The sequence below is a fragment of the Bombina bombina genome, chromosome 10 (assembly GCF_027579735.1).
Source record: "Bombina bombina isolate aBomBom1 chromosome 10, aBomBom1.pri, whole genome shotgun sequence".
NCBI lineage: Eukaryota > Metazoa > Chordata > Amphibia > Anura > Bombinatoridae > Bombina > Bombina bombina.
The window spans coordinates 14,298,204-14,324,943 of NC_069508.1; the positions used below are offsets into that span (position 1 = coordinate 14,298,204).

At 43.1% G+C, this 26,740-nt stretch overlaps 1 protein-coding gene across 5 annotated transcripts in view; it reads left to right on the forward strand.

Annotated features, from left to right (window-relative positions):
• The window catches only part of PTPRC (protein tyrosine phosphatase receptor type C), a gene marked incomplete at its 3' end in the record, with an annotated part of 312,862 nt that extends 290,161 nt beyond the window's left edge, over positions 1–22,701 (forward strand). For all 5 annotated transcript variants that reach the window (XM_053693805.1, XM_053693806.1, XM_053693807.1 and 2 more), the window contains 10 exon segments: positions 978–1,054; positions 7,323–7,359; positions 7,483–7,580; positions 9,287–9,412; positions 10,066–10,220; positions 10,385–10,520; positions 17,626–17,775; positions 18,005–18,095; positions 18,175–18,308; positions 22,567–22,701. In XM_053693805.1, the coding sequence (XP_053549780.1) occupies positions 978–1,054; positions 7,323–7,359; positions 7,483–7,580; positions 9,287–9,412; positions 10,066–10,220; positions 10,385–10,520; positions 17,626–17,775; positions 18,005–18,095; positions 18,175–18,308; positions 22,567–22,701 (1,139 nt within the window).
• Between the last annotated feature and the right edge of the window lie 4,039 nt (positions 22,702–26,740).

Consider the following 26,740-nt stretch of genomic DNA (forward strand, 5'->3'; position numbering starts at 1 on the left):
TTATAGGACAGTATCTGAGTCACAGGAAAACTAACATTTGTTTTCTAACTTTAGCACTAGCACTACAGCTTTGTATACTGTTAAAGGGACATGAAACCCAAGATTTTCCTTTATGATTCAGACAGAACATACAATTTTTAAAAAGTTTCCAAATTTCTTCTATTATCAAATTTGCTTTATTCTCTTGTTATTCTTTGTTGAAGATATATCTAGATAAGTAGCACAAACATGTCCAAAGTACTATATGGCAGACAAAAGGGCAGCCATGTAGTGCTCTTGCTAATGTATAAAATTCTTGCAAAAATGCTGACACATTTGTAGACACGTGCACGCACCTGAGGTTACCTCTCTGCTTTTCAATAAAGGATACCAAGAAAACAAAGAACATTTGATAATATAAAGGAATTGGAAAGTTGTTTAAAATTGTATGTTCTATCTGAATCATGAAAGAATATTTGTGGGTTTTATGTCCGTTTAACGGCAGACACACACAGATTGTTTTCATCTGGGAGGGGCTGGATAGCATAATGTAAACTCATTAGTGGTCAGTCAAAGTGATGCACTTCTCTCCAGCAGCCAGTTGTAAAAAGCAAACAATTTCTTTCCTGTCCATAAAAGTGACCATTGTGAATCATAACCTTTGTGCACAGTAGCTTTGCTGAACTGATGTGACACACAGGGATTACTCAGTAATTTAGGAGATGGCTAAACTTCTAATTATGAGCAACACACACAGGTAACCTCATATTACCTTCATTAAAACTGTTCAGCATATGTGTATAATTTATTATACATCTAATGTTTCTTTACTGGGTAAATGGTTTAGTCCCATGAAGAAGCACAACCCTTTGCCATGGTTGGTGACTATAAGTGATGTTTGTGACCTTGAACTGGAGCAAAACCACAACTGAAATGAAAAACAAACACAAGTAAATAATTTCCATGTTCTTGCTCACTCATATATTCTAATTACGCAGATGATGACAATCGGGTGATCCTGTCCGAAATCCATGGAGACAATGGGTCAGATTATATCAACGCCAGTTACATCAATGTAAGAATCTCTGGGGAAACCCATACTTCTTTCCACCATTTGTGCAACTAGCACCTCTTACTGCATTAGTTAAAGACTACTAGCTAACATGACTCGTGCCTTTTCCTTTAGAAGATAAGTACTAGGGGAGATGTAAAGTTGTATATAGCTTTGATAAGAAGACCAGAGTTGCAAACGCCTGCGTTTAAGAAAGCGTATGAGAGCCTCCTAAAGGTGTTTCCTAACATGTATCTCCTAGCATTAAGTTCATTTGGACATGTATCTAAGGAGGCAGGAGTTTCATAGCCTTGGGGTGGGGTTTTGATCATCTGACATGGGCCTTATGCAGTCCAGATTGGGGGTGGGTTTGCCCAGAGATGGAGCTCACACCAGACAGTAAAAAACAGAGATCACAATGCATTTGGCATTGGGTGAAGTAGATACTCAGCAGACACGAAACATCCTGGAATATTTTTGTTACAATATTTTGCTATTGTGAACCGGTGATGTCAGGTGTTAATACAACACTTTCATAGCATAAGATAAGAGCTTAGCTAAATAATGAGGATGTAATTAAACTTCATAGTTGATAAAACACAAAGGTATATTTTATTTTCATAACTAAGTTTCAAATAGAGACAAATATTGGGGCGAGGACGAGCAGGGCTAAAACATTTAAGAGACTTGCAATCAAGTCTTCACATAGCTGCTCCCAGCTCATTATTAGGCAAACGTTCTGCGGGTTTGTGATATAGTAAGATGCCATATTGGAGAAGGGCAAAACCCCTTTTATTCATCAAATACACAGTGAAAGGTCTATGGCAACAAATATAGGGGAGAAAAGCTGAATCCAATACTGTGTCATGATAAATATTCTGATGTTTGTTACCTTTCTCCTTACTGTACATAGAGCACTGTACGTGTAGATCTTTCTCCTTACTGTACGTAGAGCACTGTACCTGTAGATCTTTCTCCTTACTGTACGTAGAGCACTGCACATTTAGATCTTTCTCCTTACTGTACATAGAGCACTGTACATTTAGATCTTTCTCCTTACTGTACATAGAGCACTGTACATTTAGATCTTTCTCCTTACTGTACGTAGAGCACTGTACCTGTAGATCTTTCTCCTTACTGTACGTAGAGCACTGCACATTTAGATCTTTCTCCTTACTGTACATAGAGCACTGTACCTGTAGATCTTTCTCCTTACTGTACGTAGAGCACTGCACATTTAGATCTTTCTCCTTACTGTACGTAGAGCACTGTACTTGTAGATCTTTCTCCTTACTGTACGTAGAGCACTGTACCTGTAGATCTTTCTCCTTACTGTACGTAGAGCACTGTAGCTGTAGATCTTTCTCCTTACTGTACGTAGAGCACTGTACCTGTAGATCTTTCTCCTTACTGTACGTAGAGCACTGTGCCTGTAGATCTTTCTCCTTACTGTACGTAGAGCACTGTACCTGTAGATCTTTCTCCTTACTGTACGTAGAGCACTGTAGCTGTAGATCTTTCTCCTTACTGTACATAGAGCACTGTACGTGTAGATCTTTCTCCTTACTGTACGTAGAGCACTGTGCCTGTAGATCTTTCTCCTTACTGTACGTAGAGCACTGTACCTGTAGATCTTTCTCCTTACTGTACGTAGAGCACTGTAGCTGTAGATCTTTCTCCTTACTGTACGTAGAGCACTGTGCCTGTAGATCTTTCTCCTTACTGTACGTAGAGCACTGTACCTGTAGATCTTTCTCCTTACTGTACGTAGAGCACTGTACTTGTAGATCTTTCTCTTTACTGTACGTAGAGCACTGTACGTGTAGATCTTTCTCCTTACTGTACGTAGAGCACTGTGCCTGTAGATCTTTCTCCTTACTGTACGTAGAGCACTGTAGCTGTAGATCTTTCTCCTTACTGTACGTAGAGCACTGTGCCTGTAGATCTTTCTCCTTACTGTACGTAGATCACTGCACATTTAGATCTTTCTCCTTACTGTACGTAGATCACTGTACCTGTAGATCTTTCTCCTTACTGTACATAGAGCACTGCACATTTAGATCTTTCTCCTTACTGTACGTAGATCACTGTACCTGTAGATCTTTCTCCTTACTGTACGTAGAGCACTGTACCTGTAGATCTTTCTCCTTACTGTACATAGAGCACTGTACCTGTAGATCTTTCTCCTTACTGTACGTAGAGCACTGTACGTGTAGATCTTTCTCCTTACTGTACGTAGAGCACTGTAGCTGTAGATCTTTCTCCTTACTGTATGTAGAGCACTGTACGTGTAGATCTTTCTCCTTACTGTACGTAGAGCACTGTACCTGTAGATCTTTCTCCTTACTGTACGTAGAGCACTGTACGTGTAGATCTTTCTCCTTACTGTACGTAGAGCACTGTAGCTGTAGATCTTTCTCCTTACTGTATGTAGAGCACTGTACGTGTAGATCTTTCTCCTTACTGTACGTAGAGCACTGTACCTGTAGATCTTTCTCCTTACTGTACGTAGATCACTGTACCTGTAGATCTTTCTCCTTACTGTACGTAGAGCACTGTACCTGTAGATCTTTCTCCTTACTGTACGTAGATCACTGTACCTGTAGATCTTTCTCCTTACTGTACGTAGAGCACTGTAGCTGTAGATCTTTCTCCTTACTGTACGTAGAGCACTGTACGTGTAGATCTTTCTCCTTACTGTACGTAGAGCACTGTACGTGTAGATCTTTCTCCTTGCTGTACGTAGAGCACTGTACATGTAGATCTTTCTCCTTACTGTACGTAGAGCACTGTACGTGTAGATCTTTCTCCTTGCTGTACGTAGAGCACTGTACCTGTAGATCTTTCTCCTTACTGTACGTAGAGCACTGTACATGTAGATCTTTCTCCTTACTGTACATAGAGCACTGTACCTGTAGATCTTTCTCCTTACTGTACGTAGAGCACTGTACATGTAGATCTTTCTCCTTACTGTACGTAGAGCACTGTACGTGTAGATCTTTCTCCTTACTGTACATAGAGCACTGTAGCTGTAGATCTTTCTCCTTACTGTACGTAGAGCACTGTACGTGTAGATTGTTCTCCTTACTGTACGTAGAGCACTGTACATGTAGATCTTTCTCCTTACTGTACGTAGAGCACTGTACGTGTAGATCTTTCTCCTTACTGTACATAGAGCACTGTAGCTGTAGATCTTTCTCCTTACTGTACGTAGAGCACTGTACGTGTAGATCTTTCTCCTTACTGTACGTAGAGCACTGTACGTGTAGATCTTTCTCCTTGCTGTACGTAGAGCACTGTACATGTAGATCTTTCTCCTTACTGTACGTAGAGCACTGTACGTGTAGATCTTTCTCCTTGCTGTACGTAGAGCACTGTACCTGTAGATCTTTCTCCTTACTGTACGTAGAGCACTGTACATGTAGATCTTTCTCCTTACTGTACATAGAGCACTGTACCTGTAGATCTTTCTCCTTACTGTACGTAGAGCACTGTACATGTAGATCTTTCTCCTTACTGTACGTAGAGCACTGTACGTGTAGATCTTTCTCCTTACTGTACATAGAGCACTGTAGCTGTAGATCTTTCTCCTTACTGTACGTAGAGCACTGTACGTGTAGATTGTTCTCCTTACTGTACGTAGAGCACTGTAGCTGTAGATCTTTCTCCTTACTGTACCTAGAGCACTGTACCTGTAGATCTTTCTCCTTACTGTACCTAGAGCACTGTACCTGTAGATCTTTCTCCTTACTGTACCTAGAGCACTGTACCTGTAGATCTTTCTCCTTACTATACGTAGAGCACTGTACCTGTAGATCTTTCTCCTTGCTGTACGTAGAGCACTGTGCCTGTAGATCTTTCTCCTTACTGTACGTAGAGCACTGTACCTGTAGATCTTTCCCCTCACTGTACATAGAGCACTGTACGTGTAGATTGTTCTCCTTACTGTACGTAGAGCACTGTAGCTGTAGATCTTTCTCCTTACTGTACCTAGAGCACTGTACCTGTAGATCTTTCTCCTTACTGTACGTAGAGCACTGTACATGTAGATCTTTCTCCTTGCTGTACGTAGAGCACTGTACGTGTAGATCTTTCTCCTTACTGTATGTAGAGCACTGTACCTGTAGATCTTTCTCCTTACTGTACGTAGAGCACTGTACGTGTAGATCTTTCTCCTTACTGTACATAGAGCACTGTACCTGTAGATCTTTCTCCTTGCTGTACGTAGAGCACTGTGCCTGTAGATCTTTCTCCTTACTGTACGTAGAGCACTGTACATGTAGATCTTTCTCCTTGCTGTACGTAGAGCACTGTACCTGTAGATCTTTCTCCTTACTGTACATAGAGCACTGTACCTGTAGATCTTTCTCCTTACTGTACATAGAGCACTGTACCTGTAGATCTTTCTCCTTACTGTACGTAGAGCACTGTGCCTGTAGATCTTTCTCCTTACTGTATGTAGAGCACTGTGCCTGTAGATCTTTCTCCTTACTGTACGTAGAGCACTGTGCCTGTAGATCTTTCTCCTAACTGTACATAGAGCACTGTACCTATAGACAGGGCAGTACCTGTATATTCAGGTCGACGTTGCATAGCACCCCTCTAGAACCATAATACAATATAATAATATCACCTGTATCACATGTAAGCCACAGGTCCAGGCAAATGAAATAAACAGACAGCAGCTCCTGGCACAGGGCCGTATTTTCTTTTTTTTAAGTAACATAAATAGTAAGGCAGTTTTTGCTACTCCTCTGAATGTTGGATTTAAAGGGACAGTAAAGTCATTGTTAAACTTTCATAATTCAGACAGAGAATGCAATTCAACATTACAATAACTTTCCACTTTCCAATTTACTTCTATCATCTAATTTCCTTCTGTCACGATATCTTTTGTTGAAAAACATATTTAGGTAGACTTAGCAGCATTGCACTACAGGGAGTTAGCTGCTGCTGATTGATGGCTGCACATATATGTCTCTTGTCATTAGCTCACCTGATGTGTTCTGCTAGCTCCCACTAGTGCATTGCTGCTCCTTCAGCAAAGGATACCAAGAGAATGACACAAAATGACACAAGACGTTTGCTGGAAAGTTGTTTAAAACTGTATGTTCTATCTGAATCATGAAAGAAAAATGTTGGGTTTCATGTCCCTTTAAGTATCTCATTGCAACAGTTATACAGTTTCTGGAATCTTTGTAGAAAGTGTTAACTCTTTCACCACATTTACTGGGAACAACTTGCTGCAAAGTATTAAGAGATCTTTACTGGTCTCTAATCCCAGCTATGAGTTGTGACTTTGTCAGAGGAACTGTATCTATCTAACACAAGGCTTGGACATCACAAACACCTTCAGAACTTTACAGAACAAATGAATAAAAAAAACACCCTCTATAAAACAGTCTACTTTATAATAAGGAACAATGAAATAGCGAGACGCGACTCTGAGACTAGCTACATCACACAGCCAATACAGTCTATGGGCTCTATTTAACAAGCTTCAGACTCGCCAGAAACACCAGTTATGAAGCAGCGGTCACAAAGACCACTGCTCCATAACCCTGTCCGTCTGCTCTGAGCAGGCGGACAGGAATCGCCACAATACAACCAGATTGAGTACGATCAGGTTGATTGACACCCCCTGCTGGCGGCCCATTGGTCGCGAGTCTGCAGGGGGCGGCATTGCACCAGCTGCTCTTGTGAGCTGCTGGTGCAATGCTGAATACGGCGAGCGTATTGCTCTCCGTATTCAGCAAGGTCTGGCAGACCTGATCCACAGTGTCGGATCAGGTCCGCCGGACTTTGATAAATATGCCCCTATGTCTTCCGTACGCTTAGATAAGGTCTAAGTGGAAGCAAACCATCAGGACCCCAGGAACACCATTTAGTCAGTCCTCGTTCTGTCTGGTATGTGAAACGCCTCTTAATTTAGCAGGATGACTTTACCCAAATAAAAAAGATATGAGAATATTTTACATATACTAATATTTACATGCTGGTTGGTCAGGAGTCTCCTAGGAGTGCGATTCTCGTCTGTTGAGCGAGATATAATTTAATGGGCTTCTATAGATGTTAAACTAACAGAATGCTCAAAAAGATTGGTGAAACAATGATCAAGGAATTTTGAACATGACCTCACCTTTGCACTGAGGTCTCTCAGCAACCTCATGAGTGTTAGTGAATCTGGGCCATAGACTTATAATTATCTTGTCTTTCTACACTTTCTCCTTCTGTTACTGAGATGTATTAGTTGTAAACATAAAATCTGATATTCTGGCTCATTTTATTTTAGGGATTTAAAGAGCCAAAGAAATACATTGCTGCTCAAGGTAAATATATTGAAATTTGAGAGAATTATTTCACTGATATATTACTTTACTCTAAATACCTTTCTCTCACAAGTTATGGCTGCATTTATAGAACAGAGCTGTAAGGTTTAGAATATTTTACAGGCCCCAAGGATGAAACCATGAATGATTTCTGGAGGATGATCTGGGAGCAAAAATCATCCATAATTGTGATGGTGACACGATGTGAAGAGGGGAACCGGGTAAGGAACCAAAATGATCTGTCTGTCTATACATCTATCTATATATCACCTATCTATCTAGTATCTGTCTATAAAATTGAGAGATGGTGAGTTGAGCTAGGACCATGGTGAATTGGAATTGATTAAGATGAATGTTTTTGTATAGAATATGATAGCTTGAGGAAAGTATAACTGGTTGAGAGATATCTGGGGAAGAATTTGATACAGAGTTGCAGAGCAGGTGGTGTGATAGATAAGGTAGAGCAGACAGTGTGGAAGGGCACAAGGTGTGATGAGGTGGCAGGGACAGGGAAGGAGGTGTGGTAGGACTGGAAGTGTGATGAGGTGGGGCAGGGGGTGTGGCAGTACTGGAGGTGTGATGAGGTGTGGCAGGCCTGTGACATGGAATAAGGTGTGATGAGGTGACAGGGAAAGGGCTGGAGGTGTGGCAGGGCTGGAGATGTGATGAGGAGTGGCAGGGCTGGAGGAGTGATGAGGTGTGGCAGGTCTGGGACAGAGCATGAGGTGTGGCAGGGCTGGAGGTATGATGAGATGTAGCAGGACAGGGACAGGGTTGGAGGTGGGATGAGGTTTGGCAGGGATAAGTCAGGAGGTGTGGCAGGACTGGATGTTTGAAGCGGTGTGGCAGAAGGGGTTGGGGCAGAAGGTTTGGCAGGACTGGAGGTGTGATGTGGTATGGCAAGAACAGGGCAGGAGGTGTGATGAGGTAAGGCAAAGACAGGGCAGGAGGTGTGGCAGGACTAGAGGTGTGATGAGGTGTGGCATGGACAAGACAGGAGTTGTGATTAGGTGTGGCAGGACTAGAGGTGTGATGAGGTGTGGCAGGAATATAGGTGGGATGAAGTGTGACAGGGACAGGGCAGGAAGTGTTATGAGGTGTGGCAGGACTAGAGGTGTGATAAAGTGTGTCAGGGACAGGGCAGGAGGCCTTATGAGGTGTGGCATGACTAGAGGTGTGATGAAATGTGGCAGGGATAGGGCAGGAGGTGTGGCAGGGCTAGAGGTGTTCTGAGGTGTGGCAGGAGGGGACGAGCCAGCAGGTTTGGAAGGGCTGGAGGTGTGATGAGGTGTGGCAGTGCTGAAGAAGTGATGAAATGTGGCAGGACAGGGACAGAGCAGAAGGTGGGGTAGCGCATGAGGTATGATGAGATGTAGCAGGACAGGGACAGGGTTGGGACAAAAGATGTGGCAGGCCTGGAGGGGTGATGAGGTATGGCAAGGACAGGGCAGGAGGTATGATGAGGTGTGACAAGGACAGGGCAGGAGGTGCGACAGGACTAGAGGTGTGATGATGTATGGCAGGGACAGAGCAGGAGGTGTAGCAGGACTATAGGTGTGATGAGGTGTGGCAGGGACAGAGCAGGAGGTGTGGCAGGACTAGAGGTGTGATGAGGTGTGGCAGGGACAGAGCAGGAGGTGTGGCAGGACTAGAGTTGTGATGAGGTGTGGCAAGGACATGTCAAGAGGTGTGATTTGGTGTGGCAGGAGTAGAGGTATAATGAAGTGTGGCAGGGACAGGGCAGGAGGTGTGGCAGGACTAAAGGTGTGATGAGGTGTGGCAGGCATATGGCATGGCAGGTAGTGCTATGGTGTGATCAGACCAGTGAGAGTAAGCTGATGTGTTACCCACATAGAGCATTGAGCCTATATTAGGATATTTGTGCTGCAGACCTGAGTTTCAGGCTTGTGTTATTGTCTACCTGTAGAACAAATGTGCTCAGTATTGGCCATCCCTGGATGAAGACACAGAAACCTTTGGAGATATCATTGTGAAGATCACAGATGAAAATATTTTCCCTGATTACATCACTAGAAAGTTACATGTTGTTCATGTGAGTAACAACAAGTTGTGTGCGACAACCCTGATCAGTCTGACCCAACAATAAGGGTCTGATCTTCTATAATATATATATATATATATAGGCAACCAACTTTGTCACTAGCAACCATCTTACCCCAGAATAATAAAACAAAAATGGCTGCAATAAAATTTGTAAACAATACAACAATATCTTAAAAAGTATGTGCAACAAACTAATAAAACAACACATCATTAAAAATAATAACTGAAAATTTGAAAATAACCCACATTAACAAAGAGTATGCATTACGGTTCTTAGCATAATGTAAAAATTATATGACATATTATTTTAGTTGCCTATATGTCCTACCAATATATTGCTGACAGCAGTAACAAACGCACGTACCATGAATACTAAAAGGATTTTGAACTGGTGTAACAGGGCTGGAGGTATGGTGAGATGTAGCAGGACAGGGGGTTGGAGGTGGGGCACATTTTTCAAATTAACCAGAGGTCTGATGTCTGGTTATTTTTCTGAGTGCTTATTGCTTACCACTGGTAATGGCTGGTTATTTATCATGCAAATTTGCCCGTTTACGGGAACAAGATGAATTAGTGCTCCACTTGTAATTTAGCCCTAAATGTGATATTTTTTTCATGCTAATTGCTCTGTTTTTATGCTAGAAACGAGAGAAGTCTGAGCGAGAGGTGACTCACATTCAGTTTACCGTCTGGCCAGATCATGGGGTCCCTGATGAGCCAAACTTGCTACTCAAGCTGCGACGACGGGTTAATGCATTAAGTAATTTCTTCAGTGGCCCAATAATTGTCCACTGCAGGTAAAGTACTCCATACTTTTTACACCATAAAGAAAGTTTCATTTAGGTGCTGTAATGGACTGAACCCAACAGTTTTTTACTTAAGTAAAATATATACTTTGACTTAAATGCACTGCAGAGATGGAATATACAGTTATGTTGTCTGTGATTTTTCTCTCTCTCAGTGCTGGTGTGGGACGTACCGGAACATATATTAGTATTGATGCCATGTTGGAACGCCTAGAGGCAGAAGGCAGTGTGAATGTCTATGACTTCGTGGTACAGCTTCGGCGTCAGAGATGCTTAATGGTTCAAGTAGAAGTGAGTCTAGAACCCAACTTATTGCATAATTAGAGTATACTCTGCTTCCACATGACTTGAGTGCAGTATATCACCACTGCTAGTGTATAACATCACAGGAAGTGTCCCACTGACATCATTATAAGATTACTATAAATGAATTAAATGACAACAGTCTTCTTGTGATATAATGGGTATTATTTTACATCAGATGTTATCATGAAGAAGTTTCAGAAAATCTATAAAATCATAAATTTCTTCTATCATCACACACACACATATATATATATATATATATATATATATATATATATATATATATATATATATATATATATATATATATATGTTAAATAACACCACAATATAAGATGTCAGGGTATATTACTTTGCACTTGTAATCTTTGCAACTGGTAAAATCAGAAATGTACTTTAAAACTGTGAAGATTTTCCATCTAATACGAGGAGAGTCCACAGCTTCATTAATTACTTGTGGGAAATACAGAACCTGGCCAGCAGGAGGAGGCAAAGACACCCCAGCCAAAGGCTTAAATACCTCCCCCACCACCCTCATCCCCCAGTTATTCTTTGCCTTTCATCACAGAAGGATGGCAGAGAAGTGTCGGAAGATTTCAGAGTAGTCTCTTATGGAGGGTAGTACTCTTTGGAATGGGACTTGTCAGCCTCTCAGTGAGGGCGTTGACGATTGTTAGGGTCTGGAGATGCAGGGAGAGTCTTTCTGCGAAACCATCCAGACCTCTATTAACAGCTCCTTAAGCAATCAATGTTGACAAGTTTCACTGCTTGCTTTCTTCACTCAAGTCCATGTCAGGAGCAATGCTACACACTGTCAAACTTGAGAGGCCGTGTTCCTCTTCCACTGTGTTGATTCTGGTAAGATCGTTTTTTGTTTTTTTTATCTCTAATGATAACGCAAGAAGACAGAGCCACAGTGTGGCTCCTTTATCTGTATATAATCAAGGGTTAGTATCTCCGGAAGGTGATTATTGAACAGGTGGGGATGTATACATGATTACTTTGTGTTTTGCTGTGACATGTGTGAGATGAGGCTCTGGCAACATGGAACAGTCAAGTTTTCCCCTTCCTTGATTACTGTGCAGCCCATTTATTTGTCTTGTTTTTTCTTGGCTGCAGGGGCGGTCCTGTACGATACTCCATATGACCGGGTGTGGCTTCTTTCTCTTCCTTTTCCTGGCCTTTGGTTGCAGGAGACGAAAGAGAGTTCCTCTGTGGGCCTGGGTCAAAGGAGGTGGTGAGTGCCCCGGCCATTGGAGTATAAAGGTGCCTTTTAATATTGTTCTAGTCCTAATTAAAGCACAAACTATGGAGGACTCTGATATGTTAGAGGGTACTCCCTCTTTTCCTAAATCTAGTGCCTGTGTTTATAGTGAGGAGGCTTTGGTATACCCGCCTGCTCAACTATGTTCCACATGCCTTGACAAAATAGTGCTATCTAAAAGAAATAAGATCCACTGAGCCGTCCACCTCTGAGGGGTCCCCCGTGAGGTGCAATCCTTACATTCATCTCTGATTACACATGCAGCTCCCCAGTACACTCCTAATCCTCCTGCGGGAGGGGCCACGTTGCTGCCCGATTTTGCTGAGCAGTTGCAAACGGCGGTATCTGCGGTCATTAGTGCTTTACCTCGCCCGGCCAAGCGCAAGCGAAAGGTTAAACATTGCTATCCTTCCCAGGGGTCATAAACTTCATTGGATGTATCTGAGTCTAGATTATCCGCTGATGCTGAGGATTCTGATTCTTCAGAGGACTCTCTCACTGAGTCGGAATCTGCGGCTGCTAAACCTCCGGCTGTGGAGGAACCAGACTTTAGGTTAAGGATGGAGAACTTACACTTTTTGTTAAAAGAGGTGTTAGCGACTCTAGAGGTTCCGGAACCAAAGTTAACAGAGGAACCTTCTATTGCTAAACTTGATAAAGTTTATGAGGACATGGTAGTGCCCCAAACTCTCCCGGTTCCCATAAAGATGGCAAATATTATTAAGAATGAATGGGAGAGACTTGGATCATCTTTTTCCCCTTCTTTTTCGTTTAAAAATCTATTCCCGGTTCCAGATTCTCAGCTAGAATTGTGGGGATCTGGCCCCAAAGTGGATGGAGCTATCTCCATGCTCGCTAAACGCACCACTATCCTGCTTGAGGATAGTTTGTGGTTTAAGGAACCCATGGATAAGAAATTAGAGACCCTGTTAAGAAAGATGTTTCAGCACACTAGGTTCATTTTTCAACCTGCAGCCACGGTTTCTGCAGTTGTGGGAGCCGCTACCTATTGGTGCGACTCTCTGTCAGAAATGATCGAGGTGGAGACTCCCCTCGATGAGATTCAGGAAATAATTAAGGCCCTGAGGGTAGCTAATTTGTTTATTTGTGATGCTAATATGCAGATTATTTGCTTGAATGCCAAGACATCAGACTTTTCTGTTCTGGCCCGGAGGGCCCTGTGGTTGAAGTCATGGTCTGCTGACATGACGTCCAAATCTAGATTTCTTTCCCTTCCATTTAAAGAAAAGATTATTTTCGGTCCAGGCCTGGACTTGATCATATCCATGGTCAAGGTGGGCAAGGGTGCCTTTCTACCGCAGGATAAAAAAAATAAACCTAAGGGTCCTAATTTTCGTCTGTTTCGTTCGGAAAAATCCCAACGACAGTAACCTGCCGTGAAGCCTGAGCAGTCCAAGGGATCTTGGAAACCATCTCAGTCTTGGAATAAAGCCAAGCAGAGCAAGAAGCAAGCCAAGACAAAATCGGCATGAAGGGGCGGCCCCCGATCCGTCTCTGGATCTTGCAGGGGGCAGACTCTCTTTTTTCATGGAGGTTTGGTTGAGAGACGTTCAGGATCCTTGGGTTCTGGAAGTTGTTACCCAGGGTTACAGGATAGGTTTCAAAACTCATCCCCCCAGGGGCAGATTCCTCTTGTCAAATCTCTCATCAAATCCAGAGAAACTGATTGCCTTTCTAGAGTCCATGAGAGATCTCTGCTCTCTAGGAGTAATTGTACCGATACCTCTAGCAGAAAGAGGTCTAGGGTACTATTCAAACCTTTTTGTGGTACCAAAGAAGGAGGGCACATTTCGCCTTGATTCTGGACCTAAAGTGCTTAAACAGGTGTCATGTTTCTGTCATGATTTCACTTTATTCCACCCTATAGCATGCTATACCTTTAAGACAAGGCTAATCTACACTGCATATGCTATACCTTTAAGGCAAGGTTTAACATGAATTAAGCACCTGTATAAATTACCAGCACTTCCTTCCATCATTGCTTGGTAATTCTAATTACTCAGAGGAGTTTCAAGCCTTACTGAAGATTCTATATTGTACTAACCTTGTGCTGATTCTAATAATTTTCACCAGAATTGTACTAACCTTGTGCTGATTCTGATCATTTTCACAGGAATTGTTCATGTTAAAAAGCTACAACTTTTTCTTCCTCATTGTGTGTAAAGCCTGCTCCATTTAACCTCCTCCCACTGCTGTGACATCACACCAGCATGGCTGCAAACAGATCTACAGTTCCACTCAGACTTCTTGGATTGTTGCAGGAGAGAATTACAAGGATTTCATCATTGCTTGCAAGTACTTTTTGTGCTCAAAACTTACAAGGTACTGTTTTTTCTCAAGTTACTTATTCTGTTCATTGAGGATATAAACAATAAGGTTGCCTGCTCAAATTCAATGAAAACTAGTTTCCTAACATGTTGTGCTGAATATTCTCACTGCAAATAAGGTTATAGTTTGTCCTAACAAATCTATATGTAATTACCATTACAAATATTAATGGTTAATTGACTGTCTTTTATTTATGCATAAAATAAGGTTAAGAACATGTGCATACTTTGTTGTGCAAAGCTAGGGTAACAATTTGCCAACAAATAAGTATTGCTACATTCTAAACCTAAAAGTAAATTGAAGCTACCTTGTGCTCATTGTGAAATAATTACATGTCTATAGTTGGATCAGCACTTCCTTCGGGCTGGCTACTGCTCCAAGAATCTTCACAAAGGTTCTGGGAGCTCTGCTCGTGGTGGCAAGATCCAGAGGGATAGCAGTGGCTCCTTATCTTGATGACATTCTGGTTCAGGCTCTGTCCTACCAGCTGGCAGAGGATCATTCGAGTGCTCTTCTCTTCCTTCTGCAATCTCATGGATGGAAGGTAAACTAAGGAAAGAGTTATCTGGTTCCCAGTACCAGAGTGGGCACAACAATAGACTCCACCGCCATGAAGATATTCCTAACGGACAAGAGACGTTGCAAGATTGTCTCCATCTGTCTTGCCCTTCAACCCTCCTCAAGGCCATCAGTGGCCCAGTGCATGGAGGTGATTGGACTCATGGTATCTACTATAGATGTGATTCCATTCGCCAGGTTACATCTCCGGCCTCTTCAGCTGTGCATGCTGAAGCAGTGGAACAGCAATCACTTAGACCTGTCCCAACTGATCTCTCTGGACAACAGGGTGAGGGAGTCTCTCTCTTGGTTGCTCCATCCAGTCCAGCTGTCCCGGGGGACATCCTTCCTCAGTCCATCTTGGGAGATTGTGACTACGGACACAAGTTTCTCAGGTTAGGGAGCGGTTTAGGGTGCCAGGATGGCACAGGGCAGGTGGAATCGGAAGGAGTCTCTTCTCCCGATCAACATCCTGGAACTTCGGGTGATCTTCAATGGTCTGGAGACTTGGCCTTTTCTGGGTTCATCCAAGTTCATCAGATTCCAGTCGGACAATATTACCTCGGTGGTTTACATCAACCACCGGGGGGGGGGACGAGAAGCTCCCTAGCCATGAGGGAAGTGTCTCGGATTCTGGAGTGGGCAGAGGCCCACGAATGCTTGCTATCAGCGATCCACATTCCGGGTGTGGACAACTGGGAAGCAGACTTTCTCAGCAGACAATCCTTTCACCCAGGGGAATGGTCTCTTCATCCCGGGTGTTTGCAGAGATTTGCAACAGTTGGGGGACTCCGTAGATAGATCTCATGGCATCCAGACTCAAGTTCAAGCTACCCAGATACGGGTTGCGGTCCAGGGATCCCAAGCAGAACTGATAGATGCCTTACCAGTGCCTTGGGGATTCAACCTAGTGTACATATTTACACCGTTACCACTTCTACCTCGTTTAGTGGCACGCATCAAACAGGAGCAAGCATCAACTATTCTGATTGCTCCATCCTGGCCACGGAGGACGTGGTTTGCGGATCTAGTAGGGATGTCATCTTCCCCTCCATGGAGGTTGCCCTGTAACAGGGATTTGCTTGTACAGGGCCCCTTTGTGCATCAGAATCTAGATTCTCGGAGGCTGACTGCGTGGAGATTGAACGCTTAGTCTTAGCCAGAAGAGGTTTTTCTGAGAGGGCGATTGATACTCTCATTCAAGCCAGAAAGCTGGTTACCCATCACATCTATCATAAGGTGTGGAGAACCTACTTACTCTGGTGTGAATCTCGTGGATATTCCTGGCATAAGGTCAGGGTATCCAGAATTCTTTCCTTCCTCCAGGACGGTCTGGAAAAGGGATTTGCCGACAGTTCCTTAAGGGGACAGATTTTGTCTCTATCTGTGCTGTTACACAAGAAGCTTGCTGAGCTCCCTGATATTCAGTCTTTTGTTCAGGCTCTGTCCAGGATCAGGCCTGTGTTTAAAAATGTCAGCTCCCCCTTAGAGTTTGAATTTGGTTCTGAAGGTTTTGTAGGGGCCCCCATTCGAGCCTATGCATTCTCTTGACATTAAGAGGCCCATTTATCAAGCTCCGTATGGAGCTTGTGGGCCCGTGTTTCTGGCGAGTCTTCAGAGCTGCTGGTGCAATGCTGAATAGGAGAGCTTATTGCTCTCCACATTCAGTGATGTCTGTCGGACCTGATCCGCACTGTCGGATCAGGTCCAACAGACATTTGATAATTCAGCCTCTAAGCCTCTGTCTTGGAAGGTTATTTTTCTACGGGCCATTGCCTCGGCACACAGAGTGTCTGAATTAGGGGCCTTGCAATGTGAGCCTCCTTACCTGGTTTTCCATGCAGATAAGGCTGTCCTTCGCACGGGACTGGGATTTCTCCCTAAGGTTGTGTCTGATCGCAATATTAATCAGGTAATTGTGGTTCCTTCTTTGTGTCCTAAACCTTCTTCTTCAAAGGAACGGTTACTTCATAGCTTGGATGTGGTTCAAGCTTTGAAATTCTATCTTCAGACTACGAAGGATTTCAGACAAACTTCATCTTTGTTTGTTGTCTATTCAGGTAAGCGCACGGGGCAGAAGGCTTCTTCTACTTCCCTATCCTTTTGGCTGAGGAGCATGATTCGTTTGGCCTATGAGACAGCGGGACATAAGCCTCCTCAGAGGATTACGGCTCACTCAACTAGAGTTGTGGCTTCTTCTTGGGCCTTTAAGAATGAGGCCTCTATGGAGCAGATTTGTAAGGCGGTTACCTGGTCCTCCTTACATACTTTTACAAAGTTTTACAAATTTGACGTTTTTGCTTTGGCTGAAGCAGCTTTTGGGAGAAAGGTTTTGCAGGCTGTGGTGCCCTTAGAATAGGGTCCACCTCCTTTTTACCCTCCCGTTTTTCATTCAGTGTCCTCTAGAACTTGGGTATTTGTTTCCGACAAGTAATGAATGAAGCCATGGACTCTCATCGTATTAGATGGAAAACATAAATTATGCTTACCTGATAATTTAATTTACGTTGTTACGAGGAGAGTCCACCGCTCCCATCCGGTGCTCTGTTGGGCTGACCTAAATTTCTTTTGTGTTTTCTTCTGGCACTTTTTATACCTTGATATTTCTCCTACTGTTCCTTGTTCCCTCTGCAGAATGAGGGGAGTGGGGGAGGTATTTAAGCCTTTGGCTGGGGTGTCTTTGCCTTCTCCTGGTGGCCAGGTTCTGTAATTCCCACAAGTAATGAATGAAGCCGTGGACTCTACTCGTAACGATGGAAATGAAATTATCAGGTAAGCATAATTTACGTTTTTTTTGCTATTAGCATTGGTTTAGTTTGCAGGTAGAATATATCGTGAATGTGTTTGCATGGATATCTAACTCTATATATGAGTTACAGTGTATGGTGCCTATTGCTAATAAATCTGCTCAACCCTCAGTCACAGTATATCTTCATACACAAGTCACTGGTGGAATATAACCAATTTGGAGAGACAGAGATTAACATTCCAGAGGTTGCAATGGCACTGAAGAACTTAAACCATCGTGACTCAATGTCTGAACCCTCCCAGATGGATTGTGAATTCCAGGTAAATCCTTTTTCTCAGGTCTTTCCATACAATGTATGAGTGCAGAACACTGTATGGGTGACACTATATCTTTTGGGCAACTGGCTGCTAAAGTCCAGCTTCTCCAACTTCCCCAGTTATGTTATTATATTGTAAATAACTGATAAACTATAGAATGGAGAGAGCTTAGCTGTGTGTGAGAGACACCATGATAGTCAGAGAGGGTAACACTGTGATATCTTTGCTGTAGCGGCTACCAACATACAGGAACTGGAGACCTCAGACTGCTGGTAATCACCATGATAACAAAGAAAAGAACCGCAACCCCAGCATTGTCCCATGTGAGTGACCAATTACATGTCATTTACTGTGTATGGGGAAGCAATGTAATTATTAAGTTTTTCTCCTTAATCCCTGAAGATGAATACAACCGTGTTATAATAAAGCTGGAGGAAGAACAGAGTCAGGAGAGTGTGGAGGATAGTGACATGTCCTCCGATGAGGAGAGCGACTGTGATGAATCTACAAAGTATATCAATGCCTCTTATATAACAGTAAGTCTTGTGACCAAATAACAAAGTGATGTATATAAATATACCTATGGACGGTAATACATCAACACCTCTTATATAACAGTAAGTCTTGTGACTAGCTAACAAAGTGATGTATATAAATATACATAGGGAAAGTAATATATCAATACCTCTTATATAACAGTAAGTCTTGTGACTAGCTAACAAAGTGATGTATATAAATATACATAGGGAAAGTAATACATCAATACCTCTTATATAACAGTAAGTCTTGTGACCAGCTAACAAAGTGATGTATATAAATATACTTATGGACGGTAATACATCAACACTTCTTATATAACAGTAAGTCTTGTGACCAGCTAACAAAGTGATGTATATAAATAAACATAGGGACGGTAATACATCAATGCCTCTTATATAACATTAAGTCTTGTGACCAAATAACAAAGTGATGTATATAAATATACATAGGGACGGTAATGCATCAATACCTCTTATATAACAGTAAGTCTTGTGACCAAATAACAAAGTGATGTATATAAATATACATAGGTACGGTAATGCATCAATACCTCTTATATAACAGTAAGTCTGGTGACCAGCTAACTGACGGCTAGATTTAGAGTTTTGTCGGTAAATACCCGCGTAGCTAACGCAGCTTTTTTTCCTATCGCTGCTTCCAAACAACGCTGGTATTTAGAGTTGTCTGAAGGGCTGCGTTAGGCTCCAAAAAGGGAGTGTTGAGCCGAATTAACCGCCACTTCAACCCTCAATACCAGCGTTGCTTATGGTAGCGGTAAGCTGGCAAAACGTGCTCGTGCACGATTCCCCCATAGGAAACAATGGGGTAGTTTGGGCTGAAAAAAAACCTAACACCTGCAAAAAAGCAGCGTTAAGCTCCCAACGCAGCCCCATTGTTTCCTATGGGGAAACACTTTCTAAGTCTGCACCTTACACCCTAACATGAACCCCGAGTCTAAACACCCCTAACCTTACACTTATTAACCCCTAATCTGCCTCCCCCGCTATCACTGACACCTGCATTATATTATTAACCCCTAATCTGCCGCTCCGGACACCGCTGCCACGTACATTATCCCTATGAACCCCTAATCTGCTGCCCCCAACATCGCCGACACCTACATAATATTTATTAACCCCTAATCTGCCCCCCCCAACGTCACCGCCACCTAACTTCAAGTATTAACCCCTAATCTGCCGACCAGACCTCGCCGCTACTATAATAAATGTATTAACCCCTAAAGCTAAGTCTAACCCTAACCCTAACACCCCCCTAAGTTAAATATAATTTTAATCTAACAAAATAAATTAACTCTTATTAACTAAATTATTCCTATTTAAAACTAAATACTTACCTGTAAAATAAACCCTAATATAGCTACAATATAACGAATAATTATATTGTAGCTCTTTTAGGATTTAAATTTATCTTACAGGCAACTTTGTATTTTTTTGAACTAGGTACAATAGCTATTAAATAGTTATTAACTATTTAATAGCTACATAGTTAAAATAATTACAAAAATACCTGTAAAATAAATCCTAAACTAAGTTACAATTAAAACTAACACTACACTATCATTAAATTAAGTAAATAAATTAGCTACCAATACCTACAATTAAATACAATTAAATAAACTAAACTAAATTACAAAAACAAACAAACACTAAATTACAGAAAATAAAAAATATTACAAGAATTTTAATCTAATTACACCTAATCTAAGCCCCCTAATAAAATAAAAAAGCCCCCCAAAATAATAAAATTCCCTACCCTATACTACATTACAAAAGTAATCAGCTCTTTTACCAGCCCATAAAAGGGCTTTTTGCGGGGCATTGCCCCAAAGTAATCAGCTCTTTTACCCTGTAAAATAAAATACAAGACCCCCCCAACATTACAACCCACCACCCACACACCCATACTCTAAAACCCACCCGATCCCCCCTTAAAAAAACCTAACACTACCCCATTGAAGATCACCCTACCTTGAACCGTGTTCACCCAGCCGGGCACCGATGGGCCAGAATAGGACATCCGGAGCGGCAGAAGTCTTCATCCGATCGGGGCAGAAGAGGTCCTCCATCCAGCAGAAGTCTTCATCCAAGCGGCATCTTCTATCTTCATCCATCCGGCGTGGAGCGGGTCCATTGACTGATTGCATCAGCCAATAGAATTGACCTCGCATTCTATTGGCTGATCCAATCAGCCAATCGGATTGAACTTCAATCTGATTGGCTGATTACATCAGCCAATCAGATTTTTCCTACCTTAATTCCGATTGGCCGATAGAATCCTATCAGCCAATCGGAATTCGAGGGACGCCATCTTGGATGACGTCATTTAAAGGAACCTTCATTTGTCGTTAGTCGTCAGGAAGAAGAGGATGCTACGCGTCGGATGTCTTGAAGATGGACCCACTTCGCGCCGGATGGATGAAGATAGAAGATGCCGCTTGGATGAAGACTTCTGCTGGATGGAGGACCTCTTTTGCCCCAATTGGATGAAGACATCTGCCGCTCCGGATGTCCTATTCTGGCCCATCGGTGCCTGGCTGGGCGAACACGGCTCAAGGTAGGGTGATCTTCAATGGGGTAGTGTTAGTTTTTTTTAAGGGGGGATCGGGTGGGTTTTAGAGTAGGGGTGTGTGGGTGGTGGGTTGTAATGTTGGGGGGGTCTTGTATTTTATTTTACAGGTAAAAGAGCTGATTACTTTGGGGCAATGCCCTGCAAAAAGCCCTTTTAAGGGCTGGTAAAAGAGCTGAGTACTTTTGTAATTTATTATAGGGTAGGGAATTTTATTATTTTGGGGGGCTTTTTTATTTTATTAGGGGGCTTAGATTAGGTGTAATTAGATTAAAAATTTTGTAATTTTTATTATTTTTTTGTAATTTAATGTTTGTTTGTTTTGGTAATATAGTTTAGTTTATTGAATTGTATTTTAGTTTAGATAATTGTAGTTAATTTATTTAATTAATTTATTGATAGTGTAGTGTTAGGTGTATTTGTAACTTAGGTTAGGATTTATTTTACTGGTAATTTTGTAATTATTTTAACTAGGTAGCTATTAAATAGTTATTAACTATTTAATAGCTATTGTACCTAGTTAAAATAAATACAAAGTTGCCTGTAAAATAAATAAATATAAATCCTAAAATAGCTACAATGTAAGTAATAGTTATATTGTAGCTATATTAGGGTTTATTTTATAGGTAACTATTTAGTTTTAAATAGGAATAATTTATTTAATTATAGTAAATTTATTTCGTTTTATTTAAATTATATTTAAATTAGGGGGGTGTTAGGGTTAGGGTTAGACTTAGGTTTAGGGGTTGATAACTTTATTATAGTAGCGGCGACATTGGGGGCGGCAGATTAGGGGTTAATAATTGTAGGTAGGTTGCGGCGACGCTGGGGGGGGCAGATTAGGGGTTAATAAAATGTATTATAGTCTTTGCGAGGTGGGATTGCGGCGGTTTAGGGGTTAATACATTTATTATAGTGGCGGTGATGTCCGGTCGGCAGATTAGGGGTTAATAAGTGTAGGTAGGTGGCGGTGACGTTGGGGGGGCAGATTAGGGGTTAATAAATATAATGTAGGTGTCGGCGATGTTAGGGGCAGCATATTAGGGGTTCATAGCTATAATGTAGGTGGCGGTGATGTCCGGTTGGCAGATTAGGGGTTAAATAATTTTATTATAGTGTTTGCGATGTGGGGGGGGCCTCGGTTTAGGGGTTCATAGGTAGTTTATTGGTGTTAGTGTTCTTTGTAGAACTTTAGTTAAGAGCTTTATGTTCCGGCGTTAGCCCATAAAACTCTTAACTACTGACTTTTAAATGCGGTAGGAGACTTGGAGGTAGAGGCTGTACCGCTCACTTCTTCCAAGACTCGTAATACCGGCGTTAGGCAAATCCCATTAAAAAGATAGGATACGCAACTGACGTAAGGGTATTTGCGGTAGCCAAAAGTCGCAGAAGAAAAGTGAGCGGTACACCTGTACCTGCAGGACTCGTAATACCAGCGGGCGTTAAAAAGCAGCGTTAGGAACCCTTAACGCTGCTTTTTAAGGCTAACGCAGAACTCAAAATCTAGGCGCTTGTTATTTATCATGTTTTTTATTGTTTTATATTAATCTGATGCCCTTTGCTTACAAATGGATCTAATGTACTAAATAAATACCACTAACAGGAAGTAACTGTTAGGAGTTAATTCTATAGCTGAAAGATGACAGATACTTATTGCCCCTTGTGCAGGGATACTGGGGGACACGCGAGCTCATTGCCACCCAGGGACCTCTAAAGAACACAATATCTGACTTCTGGCAAATGGTTTTCCAGAGGAAAGTGAGAGTCATTGTCGCTCTCTCTGCACCTTCTGAGGAAAATAAGGTGAGTGAGAGTTTGTATAGAATCATTGTGATTGCAGATAAAGTATCTATAGATGAGTGTGAGCATGACGTGTCTATACTACATATAAATCTTTGAGGTATATCCAGAACTTTAGAAAGCATTATCTGATGGGTTCCCTACACAATTTAACATAACATATGGCTCATTACCTGCTGTAGGGCTCATTACCTGCTGTAGGGCTCATTACCTGCTGTAGGGCTCATTATCTGCTGTAGGGCTCATTACCTGCTGTAGGGCTCATTACCTGCTGTAGGGCTCATTACCTGCTGTAGGGCTCATTACCTGTTGTAGGGCTCATTACCTGCTGTAGGGCTATTTACCTGCTGTAGGGCTCATTACCTGTTGTAGGGCTCATTACCTGCTGTAGGGCTCATTACCTGTTGTAGGGCTCATTACCTGCTGTAGGGCTCATTACCTGCTGTAGGGCTCATTACCTGTTGTAGGGCTCATTACCTGCTGTAGGGCTCATTACCTGCTGTAGGGCTCATTACCTGCTGTAGGGCTCATTATCTGTTGTAGGGCTCATTACCTGCTGTAGGGCTCATTACCTGCTGTAGGGCTCATTACCTGCTGTAGGGCTCATTACCTGCTGTAGGGATCATTACCTGCTATAGGGCTGATTACCTGCTGTAGGGCTCATTACCTGCTGTAGGGCTCATTACCTGATGTAGGGATCATTACCTGCTGAAGGGCTTATTACCTTCTGTAGGGCTCATTACCTGCTATAGGGCTCATTAACTGCTGTAGGGCTCATTATCTGCTGTAGAGCTCATTAACTGCTATAGGGCTCATTACCTGCTGTAGGGCTCATTACCTGCTGTAGGGCTCATTATCTGCTGTAGAGCTCATTAACTGCAGTAAGGCTCATTACCTGTTGTAGGGCTCATTACCTGCTGTAGGGCTCATTACCTGCTGTAGGGCTCATTACCTGTTGTAGGGCTCATTACCTGATGTAGGGCTCATTACCTGTTGTAGGGCTCATTACCTGATGTAGGGCTCATTACCTGTTGTAGGGCTCATTACCTGTTGTAGGGCTCATTACCTGATGTAGGGATCATTACCTGTTGTAGGGCTCATTACCTGCTGTAGGGCTCATTACCTGTTGTAGGGCTCATTACCTGCTGTAGGGCTCATTCCCTGCTGTAGGGCTCATTACCTGTTGTAGGGCTCATTACCTGCTATAGGGCTCATTACCTGCTGTAGGGCTCATTACCTGATGTAGGGCTCATTACCTGCTGTAGGGCTCATTACCTGTTGTAGGGCTCATTACCTGCTATAGGGCTCTTTACCTGCTGTAGGGCTCATTACCTGCTATAGGGCTCATTACCTGCTATAGGGCGCATTACCTGCTATAGGGCGCATTACCTGCTGTAGGGCTCATTACCTGTTGTAGGGCTCATTACCTGATGTAGGGCTCATTACCTGATGTAGGGCTCATTACCTGTTGTAGGGCTCATTACCTGATGTAGGGATCATTACCTGCTGAAGGGCTCATTACCTGCTGTAGGGCTCATTAACTGCTGTAGGGCTTATTACCTGCTGTAGGGCTCATTACCTGCTGTAGGGCTCATTACCTGCTGAAGGGCTCATTGCCTGCTGTAGGGCTCATTACTTGCTGTAGGGCTGATTACCTGCTGTAGGGCTCATTACCTACTGTAGGGCTCATTACCTGATGTAGGGCTCATTACCTGCTGAAGGGCTCATTGCCTGCTGTAGGGCTCATTACTTGCTGTAGGGCTGATTACCTGCTGTAGGGCTCATTACCTGCTGTAGGGCTCATTACCTGCTGTAGGACTCATTACCTGCTGTAGGGCTCATTACCTGCTGTAGGGCTCATTACCTGCTGTAGGGCTCATTATCTGCTGTAGAGCTCATTAACTGCTGTAGGGCTCATTACCTGCTGTAGGGCTCATTACCTGCTGTAGGGCTCATTAACTGCTGTAGGGCTTATTACCTGCTGTAGGGCTCATTACTTGCTGTAGGGCTCATTATCTGCTGTAGAGCTCATTAACTGCTGTAGGGCTTATTACCGGCTGTAGGGCTCATTACCTGCTGTAGGGCTCATTATCTGCTGTAGAGCTCATTAACTGCTGTAGGGCTTATTACCTGCTGTAGGGCTCATTACTTGCTGTAGGGCTCATTACCTGTTGTAGGGCTCATTACCTGCTGTAGGGCTCATTACCTGTTGTAGGGCTCATTACCTGCTGTAGGGCTCATTACCTGCTGTAGGGCTCATTACCTGCTGTAGGGCTCATTACCTGCTGTAGAGCTCATTAACTGCTATAGGGCTTATTACCTGCTGTAGGGCTCATTACTTGCTGTAGGGCTCATTATCTGATGTAGAGCTCATTAACTGCTGTAGGGCTTATTACCTGCTGTAGGGCTCATTACCTGCTGTAGGGCTCATTATCTGCTGTAGAGCTCATTAACTGCTATAGGGCTCATTACCTGCTGTAGGGCTCATTACCTGCTGTAGGGCTCATTATCTGCTGTAGAGCTCATTAACTGCTGTAGGGCTCATTACCTGTTGTAGGGCTCATTACCTGCTGTAGGGCTTATTACCTGCTGTAGGGCTCATTACCTGCTGTAGGGCTTATTACCTGCTGTAGGGCTCATTACCTGCTGTAGGGCTCATTACCTGCTGTAGGGCTCATTATCTGCTGTAGGGCTCATTAACTGCTGTAGAGCTCATTAACTGCTGTAGGGCTCATTACCTGCTGTAGGGCTCATTACCTGCTGAAGGGCTCATTGCCTGCTGTAGGGCTCATTACCTGCTGTAGGGCTGATTACCTGCTGTAGGGCTCATTACCTACTGTAGGGCTCATTACCTGCTGTAGGGCTGATTACCTGCTGTAGGGCTCATTACCTACTGTAGGGCTCATTACCTGCTGTAGGGCTCATTACCTGCTGAAGGGCTCATTGCCTGCTGTAGGGCTCATTACTTGCTGTAGGGCTGATTACCTGCTGTAGGGCTCATTACCTGCTGTAGGGCTCATTACCTGCTGTAGGGCTCATTACCTGCTGTAGGACTCATTACCTGCTGTAGGGCTCATTACCTGCTGTAGGGCTCATTACCTGCTGTAGGGCTCATTACCTGCTGTAGAGCTCATTAACTGCTGTAGGGCTCATTACCTGCTATAGGGCGCATTACCTGCTGTAGGGCTCATTATCTGCTGTAGAGCTCATTAACTGCTGTAGGGCTCATTAACTGCTATAGGGCGCATTACCTGCTGTAGGGCTCATTACCTGCTGTAGGGCTCATTACCTGCTGTAGGGCTCATTACCTGCTGTAGGGCTCATTACTTGCTGTAGGGCTCATTACTTGCTGTGGGGCTCATTACCTGTTGTAGGGCTCATTACCTGCTGTAGGGCTCATTACTTACTGTAGGGCTCATTACCTGCTGTAGGGCTTATTACTTACTGTAGGGCTCATTACTTACTGTAGGGCTCATTACTTACTGTAGGGCTCATTACCTGCTGTAGGGCTCATTACTTACTGTAGGGCTCATTACTTACTGTAGGGCTCATTACCTGCTGTAGGGCTTATTACTTACTGTAGGGCTCATTACCTGCTGTAGGGCTCATTACCTGCTGTAGGGCTTATTACTTACTGTAGGGCTCATTGCCTGCTGTAGGGCTCATTACTTACTGTAGTGCTCATTACTTGCTGTAGGGCTCATTACCTGCTGTAGAGCTGATTACCTGCTGTAGGGCTCATTACCTGCTGTAGGGCTCATTACCTGATGTAGGGCTCATTACCTGATGTAGGGCTCATTACCTGCTGAAGGGCTCGTTACCTGCTGTAGGGCTCATTACCTGCTGTAGAGCTCATTAACTGCTGTAGGGCTCATTATCTGCTGTAGGGCTCATTAACTGCTGTAGGGCTCATTACCTGCTGTAGGGCTCATTACCTGTTGTAGGGCTCATTATCTGCTGTATGGCTCATTACCTGTTGTAGGGCTCATTACCTGCTGTAGCGCTCATTACCTGCTGTAGGGCTCATTACTTGCTGTAGGGC